At 45.1% G+C, this 14,911-nt stretch overlaps 1 protein-coding gene across 1 annotated transcript in view; it reads left to right on the top strand.

The window, feature by feature from the left end:
• The window catches only part of LOC310874249 (vesicle-fusing ATPase-like), a 33,447-nt gene extending 18,536 nt beyond the window's left edge, over positions 1-14,911 (top strand). Inside the window, exons 12-21 of the mRNA XM_083786975.1 lie at positions 222-409; positions 2,272-2,367; positions 2,558-2,714; positions 3,478-3,611; positions 4,387-4,453; positions 5,055-5,134; positions 6,746-6,880; positions 7,957-8,070; positions 11,821-11,876; positions 14,011-14,911. Of these exons, the coding sequence (XP_083643101.1) occupies positions 222-409; positions 2,272-2,367; positions 2,558-2,714; positions 3,478-3,611; positions 4,387-4,453; positions 5,055-5,134; positions 6,746-6,880; positions 7,957-8,070; positions 11,821-11,876; positions 14,011-14,041 (1,058 nt within the window). The 3' untranslated portion in view covers positions 14,042-14,911. The remainder of the gene's footprint in view (positions 1-221; positions 410-2,271; positions 2,368-2,557; positions 2,715-3,477; positions 3,612-4,386; positions 4,454-5,054; positions 5,135-6,745; positions 6,881-7,956; positions 8,071-11,820; positions 11,877-14,010) is intronic.

Genomic DNA, 14,911 nt, shown 5'->3' on the forward strand with positions numbered 1-14,911 from the left:
AGCAGATCTACAAGCTCGTAGCGCGCCACTCAGTGGCGTGCTCCGACCCGTGCGGGTCTCGGGTCCACTCGGGTCATTTTGGATACGGGGGACCCCGGTGAAGAGCTCTAGTACACACTCACACACAAGGGCATAAGACAGGCTAGCGCCCCTCAAAAACAGCACCACCGCCGCCACCACTTTGACACGTTGAACACTGTAACGCGTTTTCCCCCCTCCAGGCCTGCCGGACGAGAAGGGTCGCGTCCAGATCCTACAGATACACACGACTAAGATGCGCCAGCACAACCTGCTGGCGGGCGACGTGAACATCGAGGAGCTGGCCACGGAGACCAAGAACTACAGCGGCGCCGAGCTGGAGGGCCTGGTCAGGGCGGCCCAGTCCACGGCCATGAACAGACACATCAAGGTCAGACTGATACATGAAAGGTTCACACTGGTCCACCGGGAGTAACTGTTCACAGCTAAATCCTTTCAGTTGAGGGGCGCTAGGCTAGCCCCTTCTATGTCCAGCTTTGAGGTTTCGTTTAAGCGCAAACATTTGGCCTAAACATTGAAAGCCATTGACAATGAATGGACAGTTTTGATAGTGTTCGCAAACACAAACATTGTGTAAGCACAAACATTGAAGACAAAAGTGAGGAGGCAAATTGTGATTGGCCCGGAATGAGATGATGTATATGTACAGTATGATGACGTCACTTCACACAGGTGTGATCTTTTTTTAACATATTTTCAGAATTTAGTTGACACCTGTGTAGGCTTTTGTTACTGGTGGGGACTTCCCCACCTGTTACACAACTGTATAGAAGAGTGCATTTTAACCAATCTGGGAACCCATTCGGTAAAAATGTTTTTTTGCCTCTGGGGTGTCTAATGATAGAGAGCCCAGGTGCGCGCTGCGTGTGTGTGTGTGTGTGTGTGGGTCCATTTAAGTGATTTATCAGGTGTGCAGGTTAAAATCCACAGAGGCAGTGGGGAGGTGGTCATTTCTTAAGTGTTCTGACCACACACACACACACACACACACTCACAAGCACACACACACACACACACACACACACACACACACACACACAAGCGAAGGGCCCATATTAGAGGGTGTTGACATGTGACAGACACAGGCTTTACAGAGCGTTCCTTCTCTCTCCTCTGGTCCTTTCTGTCACATTGACATTCTGTTGAATGGAGATGAGGAGTTCAAAGAGTTCATCTACTGACTGACGGCCCATTACTCACCTAATGCAGACGGGGGCCAGTTATTTTCAACAGCCTATATTTCTTAGGTATAGAAATAAAACGAGACGTCTACGAATGGTCTGCGTATAGCTTTTCATGTGGATCTCACACTTCCCGTGGCCCGTTTATGACATAATATGACTCCCTATTTTGGCAAGGTATCAGCCCGATCCAAGCCCTATTGACTTCCATTATAAAACGACAGTTAAATATTTCAAAACGGACAAAATGTAAAACGTAAAAAGTTGAGTATACCATTGATAAATAGGCCTACCATTTCAGGATATATTATTTACTAATGAATTACATTGTTTCGGTACTTTGGTGTTTAAACTTTTAGCATTCCTACTTCCTCTAGTGTTAACTCTAAACAACTATCCTCTCTCTCTCAATTCAATGCAATTTAAATGGAGGTGAAGTAAAAGTACAAAAATGCACTAAATCTTGGCGAGTTGGTAAACTGGCGAATTCTCCGGATGAAGAGACAGTGTGACCAACGAGAGCAACAGTTGGTGAGCTCAGGATGGAAGGATAGATCCACGCATGCCAATGGACAGGAATGCCCACAAATGTCACGCACATTTTTGAATAGCTGCTGTGTTAGTTTCCGCACAATGATTTTCTGAATTGCCAGCCAATCAAAATAAAAGCCATGCTGTTATTACATTAACTCGGGTTATGGTACAACTATCAGAGTCAGATTATGCATATCCTATTGAGTGTTTTCATGCGTTTATGTAGTGTTCTTTGTTGCGTCGAGGAAACTTTGAGTGTGGAAACAAGTTGTTGAAGAGGCCCGGTCTACAGCAATGTGTGTGTGTGTGTGTGTGTGTGTGTGTGTGTGTGTGTGTGTGTGTGTGTGTGTGTGTGTGTGTGTGTGTGTGTGTGTGTGTGTGTGTGTGTGTGTGTGTGTGTGTGTGTGTGTGTGTGTGTGTGTGTGTGTGTGTGTGTGTGTGTGTGTGTGTGTGTGTGTGTGTGTGTGTGTGTGTGTGTGTGTGTGTGTGTGTGTGTGTGTGCACGCGCGCGCTGTAGGCAACTACCACAGTGGAGGTGGACATGGAGAAGGCAGAGAAGCTGCAAGTGGATAGAAACGACTTCCTGGCTTCACTGAACAACGACATCAAACCTGTAAGTGTGTGTGTGTGTGTGTGTAATTTGCATGCATGCGTTGGATGTGCACACTAATTGTATTCATCCATTCATTTCGGCTATTTTTGCTACAACAGTATATGCTGGCCCTCTAGAGTGAGTGTTGAACTATAGTGGCCCTCTCCATCCTCAAAGGTTCCCACCCCTGACGTAATGTATGTGTCTCCAGGCGTTCGGTACGAACCAGGAGGACTATGCCAATTACATCATGAACGGAATCGTCCGATGGGGAGACCCAGTGTCTGCCGTGCTGGACGACGGAGTGCTGCTGGTGCAGCAGACCAAGAACAGCGACCGCACACCCCTCGTCTCAGTACTGCTGGAGGGTAGGGAACACGCACGCACACACACACACACACACACGGATAAACAAACTCACGTTCCTTCCGCTGCGGTAGTGGGCTGACACTCGTCCAAGTGCAAAAGGGTTGAACTCAGAGGAAATTCAAGGCACTTCAGTGAAGTTTAAAAAGACTTTATCATAATGGCATCAGCTCGGCAAAAGGTTAAAAAACGTGTTTGGGCTATGAAGTCTTCTTCAGGGTCTGTCAGCCCAGCCCACTACCTCAGGGGAAGGGAAATTGAGTTTGTTTTATCTATTGTCGAACCCTCTTTCCAACGGGCACCTGTTTGCTGTTATTGAGATAACCACACGCTGCTTCTTCTTTGTATTTAACGTTGTACACACACACACACACACACACACACACACACACACACACACACACACACACACACACACACACACACACACACACACACACACACACACATGTTTGTGTTACTATACTTGTAAGGACATAACAATTTTAGGATGCCATCCAAAATTGCTGAAAATAGTCCAAAAATGGACAAAGCGGAAACGCCAAATCAATAGATACAAATAAGATGTCCACCTAAAATAGCAAAGAATTACATGGTGTGCTGTAAATAGAACATTCTTTGTGGTTACTTATAATTAGATACAGCTGCTGCTATTCAACCATCTCTTTATATTCCACAATCCTTATCATAAAAAATCACTTTCAGCGATTACAGTCATAAAATTGACCACAGTGGGATTACATGTGTCATTTGTGTTTATACTAGGCCCTCCTAACAGTGGGAAAACGGCCCTGGCCGCCAAGATCTCCGAAGACTCAGAATTCCCTTTCATCAAGATCTGCTCTCCAGACAAGATGATAGGATTCTCGGAGATCGCCAAATGTCAGGCCATCAAGAAGGTGATGTCCTCCTGACACCTGCCGCTGGTTCTGTGGTTAAAACCTGCACCTCCAATCCTCACATTTGACCTCTATGATTTTGGACTCAAATTAATTAACACAGAGGATTTTACTATCTCTCTTTTATTATATTCATAAGCATGCCGTTTCAGCTGCTTAAATAGCAGATATATTTGTGATGGAGTCTGTGACTTCCAAAAGGAGCATTGGGGTCGCTCAGTTTGAGTTCAACACAGCAGAATCATGGAGTAATGTACCAAGTACCAAGTGTTTATTCATTTTTTTTCTATTTATTAGCTGCTACTATTTGTAGTCTTAATTACCCTGCGGTATACACGAGCACTCCTGTCCTGTGATAATGCTTGATATTAGATACGATAGATAGATCCCTCTTTCTTTGGACTTGTTTATTTAGCAAAGGGTCTATTCATTGTCTCGTTGCCTTGAAGAACAAGTGTGACGTCGCATAGGGCTTATGGAAGAATTGTTTCCTCCCCATTGTCATTTCACATATTGTGACATTTATTGAAGGGACAGCAAAGTATTCCGCTGCAGATTGACGGTTGCCGTGGGCATTCGGAGTGGGTCGAATTGGAAGGAAGCCTCTTTAAAGACCAAATTCCCAAAGTGCTATTTAAGTGACTTCCACTTTAATCACAGAACAATGGCTTTAGTCGTTTATGATCATGAAGACGAATGCTCACCACACACGCACATCCCCCCATGTATTTTCTCCGTCCCTGACCTGTATTTATGTCTCCTCTGTCCGTGACAGATATTCGAAGATGCCTATAAGTCCCAGCTGAGCTGCGTTGTGGTGGACGACATTGAGCGATTGTTGGGTGAGGCCCTGTTTTCATTCAGTTCTCACGCTACTCTTAAAGAAGGACGACGTTTCTCAAACCCCTGGTGTCACTGTTTCCCCTATATTATATGCACCTAGCAATAGCAGTACGCAGCTGCCGAAATATGACCAAGGAGAGGAGAGAGATCTTTATAGAAATTAACTTTGTATTTGTTCGCGCTACGGGTGCTCCACACAAAAGCATAGACACACGAAAATGTCCACTTAATACTTGTCAATGCCTACAATGGGTACAGTACAAGGAAGCATGCAGTGCTGATCACAGGTTTAGAATTATCATTGACCGAAGGGTCAAATATAATAATATCTGGGATTTATATAGCACTTCTCATGAGTACTCAAAGATGTTTTACATGTGTGGGGGCCAGGGCAGGGGAGAGAACATGGGGAAAAGGACAACTTTATTAGGAAAAACAAGTAAAAGATGAGAATTAAAAGCAATAGCAACAGTACAAGTTAACTCAATATATAGTTTTTGCTGTTATTGGTGTTGTTTCTGATGTACTGAATGTATTGTGTGTCGTTTAGTGACACAATTTTGTTTGTAAAAAAAACAACCTTTTGTATTGCGTTTTCAGACTACGTGCCGATCGGCCCTCGTTTCTCCAACCTGGTCCTGCAAGCCCTGCTGGTTCTGCTGAAGAAGACTCCTCCCAAGGTAAATCCAGCAGCTGATCATTTATATCGGTGGTTTTCAACCTTTTTCATATCAAGGTCCATTATTTATTCGGCATTTGAGCCACGGACCACCATTTCATGCCTGATAGGCCGAAAACTAAAGAACAGTTTTGTTACCATTGCATAAGATTCTATCCAAATTCCATGCTGTATTGATTGGGATACTATTAGGAGAGACAATTATTTTACATTCTCCATTCGTGTATAGACTTCTTGTAAATTAACTAATGCAGATGTTTAACAATAATGTAACTCTTGAACGCTCAAGAGTAAAATATCTAGAAGAAGAGGAACCAAAGGTCCATTTGGTTACCAACTCACCATCATTTAGCTGGGGACCACCTGGAACCCCCTCAAGGACCACTGGTTGAAAACCACTGATCTCTATCGCCTTCCTGCCTGCTGTACTCTGCTGTAAACGGTGCTGTTCCAGCGGAGGCAGAAAGAGGGCAGCAGACCTCCCTGATCTCCACAGCACAGCCTCGTGTGTGTGTGTGTGCGCGCGCGCGTGTGTGTGCTTATTAGCAAGTGTTTTGGTGTAGGCCTGTTGTGCTCCGACTTGAATGGTGGTGGTGGGGAGACCCATTTCTCCCCATGTCTGTGCGAGTGTGCGTGCACACGTGCGCGTACAAGAGTCTGTTTTTAACCCTGTTCTGTTGTCACCAGGGTTTTGTGAATGAGAGCATAGCCCACTATATGGCTGTACGTGCATGAGAAGTGGCTCGGGGCCTGTTGTACTCTGTGTGTGTGTGTGTGTGTGTGTGTGTGTGTGTGGGGGGGGGGGGTTGAATGCCTGGCTGCAGTGCTCCACTGAGGTTGTAAAGCGCTGGACCCAGCAGGGTGCCCGGGGCCGGGGGAGGCCAGGGGGACCAGCAGGAGAATGGTCTCTGTGAGAGAGCCGGGACCTGGCAGCACCACAGCCTGTGTGGCACCTCATCTGCATGCAGCAGCACAACCCCCCGCGCCATGGGGGGGCAGCCGGACGCCATAATCCCCCTCTCACTCCTCTCTCCTCTGCCTCTCCTCTGCCTCTCTCTTCTTCTCTTCTCTTCTCTTCTCTTCTCTTCTCTTCTCTTCTCTTCTCTTCTCTTCTCTTCTCTTCTCTTCTCTTCTCTTCTCTTCTCTTCTCTTCTCTTCTCTTCTCTTCTCTTCTCTTCTCTTCTCTTCTCTTCTCTTCTCTTCTCTTCTCTTCTCTTCTCTTCTCTTCTCTTCTCTTCTCTTCTCTCTCTTCTCTTCTCTTCTCTTCTCTTCTCTTCTCTCTCTCCTCTCCTCTCCTCTCCTCTCCTCTCCTCTCCTCTCCTCTCCTCTCCTCTCCTCTCCTCTCCTCTCCAAGATAATTATTTTTTTTCCTTCCACATTGTTGACTGTTCTCGACTCTCCCTCTCGCTCGGTCCCTCTCAATTGCTGTCAGTCTGTGTTAGTTCATTAAATAAAGGCACCTATGCAACACGGTACATTGATGAATGGTGGTTTCCATAAACATTCCAACTTGACCACTCACAGCCATAGGTAAAACACAACAGCATCCGTTGAGTCATCACATATTTAACGTGTGTGTGTGTGTGTGTGTGTGTGTGTGTGTTTCCTCCAGGGCCGTAAGCTGCTCATCATTGGCACCACCAGTCGTAAGGACGTCCTGCAGGAGATGGAGATGCTGGATGCCTTCAGCACCACAATCCACATTCCCAACATCTCCAATGGAGAGCAGCTGGTAGAAGCCCTGGAGGTGAGGTGACACACACACACACACACACACACACACACACACACACACACACACACACACACACACACACACACACACACACACAATGGGTCACACAATGTCACATACACACTGAGATAGGTAGGGACTCTAAGGAGGTGCGGGCATTTTTTTTTTTTCTATAATTTTTATCCCTCAACGATTTTGCAACCCAGTTTTTTCACCCAGTGCCAATTATCTAATGTAATCCTGGGCGCTACACTACCTCTGCCAACCTGGGGGGGGGGGGGGGGCAGCAGACTGACCTCATGCCTCCTTCTATGCATGAGGAGTCCAAGCTGCTTCTTTTCACCTGACGGGGGGGAATTTCCCAGGCCGGACGTAGCACCGTAGGAACCGTAGCACCGTAGGAACACGTTATTCCGACCAGTTCCTTTTCCCCTCCATCAGGGTGCCTGGCTGGCCAGGGGGAGGTAGTTTTAGAGACCAGGATTACTGGTTAATTACTTTTAATGAGGGTACCTACCCTATAGGGGACACGGGGAGAACATGCAAACTCCACACAGAAAGGCCCTTTCGCCAACCCTGCCTGGGGTATGGGCACTGATGACGCGGAGGAGGGAACATGCCCACAGCGTCCCCAGTGGGAATCGAACCCAGGACCTTCTAGCTGTGAGGCGACAGCACTACCGACTGTGCCACGGTGCCCCCTGGGTGCGGCCAATGTGACAGGCGGCTCGACAAGGGGGCGCACTCCTGATAAACTGCCGCGTTCCGTTGCTAGTTTCACGCAAATGCCCGGGCCTGCCACACCAGCTGTGATTGTGGTCAGACTCGACCCAGCCGAAGCAGGCATACATCGCCTGCCGCTTTGCTCTCAGAGCGATTGTGTGTCTGTGTACCGCGCACGTCCAAGCAAGAGTACAGGCATTGTGTCACTCCCCGTCTGAAAAGCCCTCTCTCTCTCTCTCTCTCTCTCTCTCTCTCTCATAGATTATGCAGCCACACACCATGCACAGAGCAGGCATTATTTGGCTCTCACTAACATTCTGCTAACATGTTCCTGTCCCTTGTGTGTGTCTCTCTGCTCCCTACAGCTGCTGGGTGGCTTCCAGGAGAGGGAGAGGGCCTGCATTGCCAAGGCTGTCAAGGGCCAGAGGCTGTGGATTGGAATTAAGAAGCTTCTCATGCTCATTGAAATGGCTGTACAGGTAAAAGACAAGCGAAAGACAGACACACACACATGGTGTTACACTGTGAAAACTGTCGACTCTAGGAGTATAAATATGGACTCGTTCACTGTCAGAGTTGAATTAACATTCCAGGATTTGGCTGCGTAGTGTAGTGACAGTGGAGCCAACTTGTTGGGTGTTGTAGATAGGCTGTGCACCCAGTCGTTGGCAGCAAAGTGAGGCCCAACGTCAGTAATGTATTCAAGTGCTTGTTTGTGGTGTAAGGGGTTAAGACCCTTATCTCTGCACCCTTATGTCTTATCTCTGCTGTCGGGGGGGGGGGGGGGGGGGGGGGGGAACCACCTAACTCCAAAATGTTATTTTTTCCAGGAAATGAAGAAAACCTTATGTTTTTAAAACAAAGTTATACTGCCTCATCAAAGTTGGTGTTGTGACTTTATATATTGTCAATCACTTGCATGAGAGGGGGAGAGGTGGTGGAGTTAGCTGTTTTAGCAGACAGTTAAGGGTCCAATGGAGTTAAGAGGTTTTGTCCGAAGCGCTTTTTAATAATTCATTAATTGGTTCAATTACCTGGGTGTTCAATAGCACTGCCAAAAAATATTCAAGTTTGGTGGTTTGGTGGTTTCATCCCGACAGCAACTGTCTCCCTCCCATTTTTCCTGCTTTCTTCGTAGAAAATAACATTCAAAATGTTTCCCTGCACATACTGTAGGTTGTTCCTACGTGAGTCAAATGACAACGCAGAGATTAAGAAATGTTCACAACACGCATGGTCTTATCCAGAACATCTGGAAAACCTGGCAGCAGTAGCAGAAAACAGAGTAATCTTTGTTTGTGAGATTGTGAGATGTCATTGGTTTAGGTGACAATAGCACTGACCAATCGGTGCGGATCTCTAGCGTATATGCGGGAAGAACTTGACTCCATTTTCAACAAACTCATCGTTCATTTTCTGACTATCCAGTGATCGCAAATTCGCAATATACAAACAGTAGTTGAGGTCAATTGGAATTCATTTCAGAGAGTTTTGTTTTAGTATACAATATCAGAAATATATCTCGATATATATATATTTGGGGTGGTGGGGGGGAGGGTTGTATTGCGCTGCAGCCAAACAACCTGCATTCACAAAGATCCGTACACGCCCATGAAATGTATTTAAGCTACCATAGTGTCTGAGGTCTGACAGTCCGCCAAGCAGCCAGCCTAGCCCTTATCCTCTTTTCTCCACATCTGGTCCAGCATTCTCGCCAGTCAACAGATTCTAACTCAGTCACAACAAACTGTCATCAATTAGCGGGAATGAAAAACAGTGTGGCTTTGGCCATGATTCGTGGAGTTGGATCCGGGTCCAATACATTCATCGCTCAGAGAAACCCATTATCGGCCCACAGCTCTCTCCCCCCACCACCCACACCCCCACACGCTGCAACGAAAAGAGCAGGGAAAGTTTGCTCATGAGAACAGCCTTCCCATCATGGACCGGTAATGTTTTGACACTATAGTCCAGCCCAATATATTTTAATTGCCTCAAGATTGCAACAGTGTGATGGCAGACAGATATGGTTGGTGTCAAAAGGTAAAGCGAAGCCGTTGTTGCTCCAATAGAATCAGCGTCAACGCCGTGTGACTGCTACTGCTCTCCGGCATCTTTGCATGGATGCTTTATAGTCCACTTGCCAGAATGTGAACCCAGGCATGTTGAGTACACCCACGTTTTATGTTAGAAATGTTGAGTATGGGAACTGCCGGATGCTAACTTGCATTATGTTTAGCAATTTTCATAATTGGCATAATATCTGACGCTACCATTAACAACCTATAAGGGGAAAAAATATATATCTAAATTTCATCGTAGCTTGTGACGTGTTAAACTAGGGGGTTTTCATGATGCTGAATCCATTCCAAGCATTAGTTTGGAATGGGCTAAAAATCACAAAATGATTCTATGTAGATTCTATAGGTTGTTAATGGTATGGTCACATATTTTGCCACTTATGAAAATTGCTAAACATAATTTTGCAAGTTGGCATCCGGCAGTTTCTCCATGCTGGGGACCCATACTCAACATTTCTAACATAAAAACTTGGTGTACTCAACATGTCCGGGTTCACAATGGGGCTCTATGGGACACATTTCTAAAGGATCTAAACACAGTTACAGTACATATCGTGGGGATCTGTCTCTATGGGACACATTTCTAAAGGATCTAAACACAGTTACAGTACATATCGTGGGGATCTGTATGCTCTATGGGACACATTTCTAAAGGATCTAAACACAGTTACAGTACATATCGTGGGGATCTGTATGCTCACCAAGGTTTTAAAAACCACTCAGCGGTTCCAATGTGGTACATTTTAATGTAGTTTGCAGGTCATTCCATGTATTAGGGCTACAGAAGCCAAAAGCAGATCTACCAAGTTCAGAATTAACTTTTTGGGGAAATTACTTTATCTGGTGTGGTTAGTGTTAGAGTCCCAATGATGAGATGTATTTAGGACAATCTCCAAGCATGGCTTTATACAAGAACCGGTGCCAATGCAGTTCTCGTCTCTCTGTCAGGGAGGACCATCCAACCTTGTTATATAAGATACAATGGTGAGTACCATAGCTATGACCCGTAATAGTGATAAACAGAGTCTAGGGATTTAAGAGTGGATGATGCATGTCTATAGATTATGTCCCCATAATCCAAAACAGACAGGAACACTGCCTCAACTACCCTCCATAAAGTAGACTATTATACATTTGATCTCTGTATGTAAATAGACATAGTGTTCATATGTTCTAGAACCGGACATTCATGGCCAAACACAACAACATCCAGTTGACCGGATTGGGGCTGTTTTTTTGCTCACTTAATCGCTGGGGTTTTTTTGGTCGCGCTCGGATCCAAAAATATGTTTGGAGATACTGTGGTCGGGAGATTCATTCACAGAATATTTGCGAGTTTGGGCTTCAGCTTTGGGGAGCTCATGAGAAGGTATTCCCCCTTTGACCGGTTCACAGGGTTCAACTCCCACGCTTTTTGGGGTCAGATGGACCCCGGTGGTCAAACGTCTCTGCCAAAAGATGCCTCGTTTCCCGTCGCCGTGACTGAAAGCGTTGAAATACTCAACTGATGACAGGGGGGACGGCAGAAAGAGCCGAGCGCCATGCGTCTGGTGGTGGTGGTGGTGGCGGCTGGCTGGTGTTAATCTCGCAGCACTGTGTGTCTGTGGCGTGTCGACGATGTGTTGTACAGCCTGTTTGTTGAGGCTGCACGATATGTAATTGCTGTGGTATGCGCTAATGCAGCCATGTTCATCACCCACGCCTCCCACCCCACCCCCACCCCCCTGTCGTCAGCCTCAAGAAGTATGAACCGAGTGTCTGCCGAGACATGCTGCACGCCAGCCGCACAGCGCTGACTACACACACACAACACATCCCTCCCCCCCTCTCTCTCTCTCTCTCCACACTCCTTGTTTTATCTTTTTCCCTCTCATTCCAACGGTTCTCGACGGCTCTCATGTCTTAACTCCGGGGGCCACAGGCGATTTCCCGACATAAGTTATTGCATAGGCTGCCATTAATTTCACTTCCCTTCTCCTCCTCCTTTAAGCACTACCCCTCCCCCCACGCTCCACGCGTCTTCAGACCTGAAGTGTGAACTCCAGGAACCCGGAACGGCACACACAACAGTCGAATCACTGTGCTGTGAACATCCATTTTTCTATTGTTGATTGAAAACAAAAACTGCTGTCTTTTTTTGTCTTTCAGATAGATGCTGAATATAGAGTTAGCAAGTTCCTGAAATTGTTGAGAGACGAAGCAGCGTGAGTACCCTACCATCTCGCACCTCCACGCATCATTAAATCCACTCGCCTTCGAGTGCTTGGCAGTGCAGTGCAGATAACAACAAGAATTATACATGTTTATGTAAACTTTACTACACCTCGAGACCACGCATGTCTAGAACGATGCAAGTTGAGAATGCATTCCCCACCCGGTTATGCAATATCCGTTGTACCTGGCAGAGCACTCGCTGTACCTGTTGCACAGTACCCAGTGCAGTGGCTGTTTACCACAGCTATAAACAGTCACCCAGGCGTACTCTGGGTAGTGCTGCACCATTCTTGCTCAAATGAGAATCTCGATTCTCACAGGATTCTCATTTCTTCCATGAGAATATCTGTAGTTGCTGAACATTATTACATTCAAAATGTGGCACCTGGAGCCAACTACTAAGGCTTTAAACATCAAAGTGCTTGACTTAAAATCTCTCTTGTAGCAAAAACACAAGAGTAACTCAAGTGAATACGACAGCCAAGTAGTGCTGCATAATACTTGCTCAAATTTAGAAATTAGATCTCATAGGCGTCTTTTGTCGATTAATTGTGCAGCACTAACTCTGGGATAATGCAAGTTTACACAAACCCTTTGTGGTTGTTGTACCACTGCTATGACCAGGTGATTAAATGTGCAGATACATCATCAGATCCCTGACGTTGTCAGAAACTGTTGACATCTTGTTGATGACGTAAATGGGCATACTGTGAATGGAATTCTGAATGGAAATGGCTTGGAATTAAAATGTTGATAGTCTGCCATGAGGGAATTCACCCTCACAATGGTGATCAAAACAGTACATACTTTGACTTTCAGTCAAGTACATTTAATATCAGATTATTACTTGGGTACAGGTAGTGTCAGATTAAGGTAGTATTCGAATGCAGGGTTTCTCAAGTAGGCCACAGTCCAAAAGGCGCCGTAGAATACTTTGATCATATACAATTGTTTTATATTAAAAACTTTAAACTATGTTCTAATGGGTGACTTTCAATAATAATGATGGTGTCCCCATAAGTTTTAAGTTATTTGTGTTGTTTTTCTCTCTCTAGTCTGTAGACTCTACTAGTCTACATGTACCCATCCTAAGTATTAACCCATTTAGGCCTGACATTTAAAAAATGTCTTCTAAATCATGACAATTTTCTGGGAAAAAAACATGTTTCTATGTCGGTAGTTCTCAATATTTCATGTCAAGGACCCCCAAAAATATATGTAATAGCGCGCCACTCAGTGCCGCGCTATGAGCTTGTAGATCTGCTATTTTTCAATAGCTAAATTATAACAATGTTTTAAACACCCAAAGGGGTTCCCGCCCCAAAATGGGTCTTTTATAATGGTTGTCATTTATACATCTGGGGAGCAGTTATGCTTGATTTTTACTATCTCGCGCATTGTGTCTCGCACCGGATATATCAGATCTACAAGCTGTAGAGCTGCTCACATCATCCAACCTCGGGCATGGCTGCATCCGCCCTCGCCTACCGTAGTCTTATCTAGACCAGTGGTTCCCAAACTGGGGGTCCTCAAATTATTTATTTGCAGATGATTTGCTAATGTGCTACATTGTTTTCTCACTTAACAGTAAACAAACCCACATCAGTAGTATACAAGTTATCTGCAAATGTCTAAAGTTGTCCATCGGAAAGGGCTAAAAATACATTGGAAATAAAGCAGATGTCCTGCCTCATCCCCACTTCCGCTTTGCCTTTGCGGTCACGTAAATGATGGAATATCGAAGCCTTCAAACCAAATTATGTATAGCTTTTCTGAGGCGTTATGGACTCTCTATAGCAATCGAAGATTGTGGAAGAGTTATCTGGCTTGCGTTGTCATGCCTGCCTGTTTGCCCAGCTTGGTCACTGGCTAATGCCAGGGCTCCGTAGTTCGAAACGTCTAAAGAACTAGTTTTGTTTTGAAGATTTGATCCAGATTTAAGCTTGGATTTGGATTTCCTGATCCAATTGCATGTCAAAACTGATCCCAATCCAGTTTTATTTTGTTTTGAACTACCCCAGAATCTCAATCTAATCCAATTGGAAAGATGGAGATTAATGGTTTTGGGGCGATAATCTGTTATGTACATTATATAGTATATTTATTCTCATTTGTTTCCCTCAGGCTGGGTTCTGATAAGCTTTTGGGGATGTAGACCCAAGACGGAGCCGCATTGTAAAGCAGAGGCAGAGCCTCGGTGCTTGCTTGCTACCCACCCCCTCAAACACATCTTGTAACATGCCCGGTCTGCAAGCGCAAACCGTGCATCCAGGATCTGATAAGCTTTTGGGGATGTAGGTCACGTTGGTCACAGACCAACGATACTTGTTCTTGTTCTTGTACTTGTTCTTGTTCTTGTTCTACAACACCATGTGGACACAGGTGCACAGTCACACACTTAACGGCAGTGTTCGTTTAACTCTGAGGGTGTAAAAACAGACAAGACCAGTACAGGTTATGTTCTTACACAGTCAAAGTTTACATGAACACTCCAGAGGTGTGCATTTTTATGATGTGTACCATACAGTATATTGAGAGAACTAAGCACCGTTTCTGGTCTCGGTGTATATTGCATTTTATTTTTTATGTTTTTGCTGGTTTGTAATGTACAAACCCATGTTTATTTTTATGTATAAAAGCAGAATAGAGTGTGGAGTACAACATGCACGCATGCTGTTATTATATTTGATGATATTTTGTGTGCACTTGGTCTCAATAATCATTCCAAGACTTGCTCTTACACATCCACTCACGCCACGGTCGGTCTTACTACCTATAGGTGTGCTGTGCCTGTGAGTTGTTTTCTTAATTGCTAAATTAATAAGACTAATGAGAACGCAAATTGTAGTATATTTAATAAGTGTTCACTCTTTTTCTTTTGTTAGAAGGGAATCCACCTCACGCCATGTTACTACTGTTGGTTTCTGTGAAGGATATCTGGACTGGAGTTGTCTTTAGTGCCTTGGCATGCTGTTGAAAACTGTACTGTAAAAGATTATCACATTAAAGAAGAGTTTGTACTGTG

Source organism: Protomyctophum parallelum (assembly GCF_964188405.1).
Source record: "Protomyctophum parallelum genome assembly, chromosome: 17".
Lineage (NCBI taxonomy): Eukaryota > Metazoa > Chordata > Actinopteri > Myctophiformes > Myctophidae > Protomyctophum > Protomyctophum parallelum.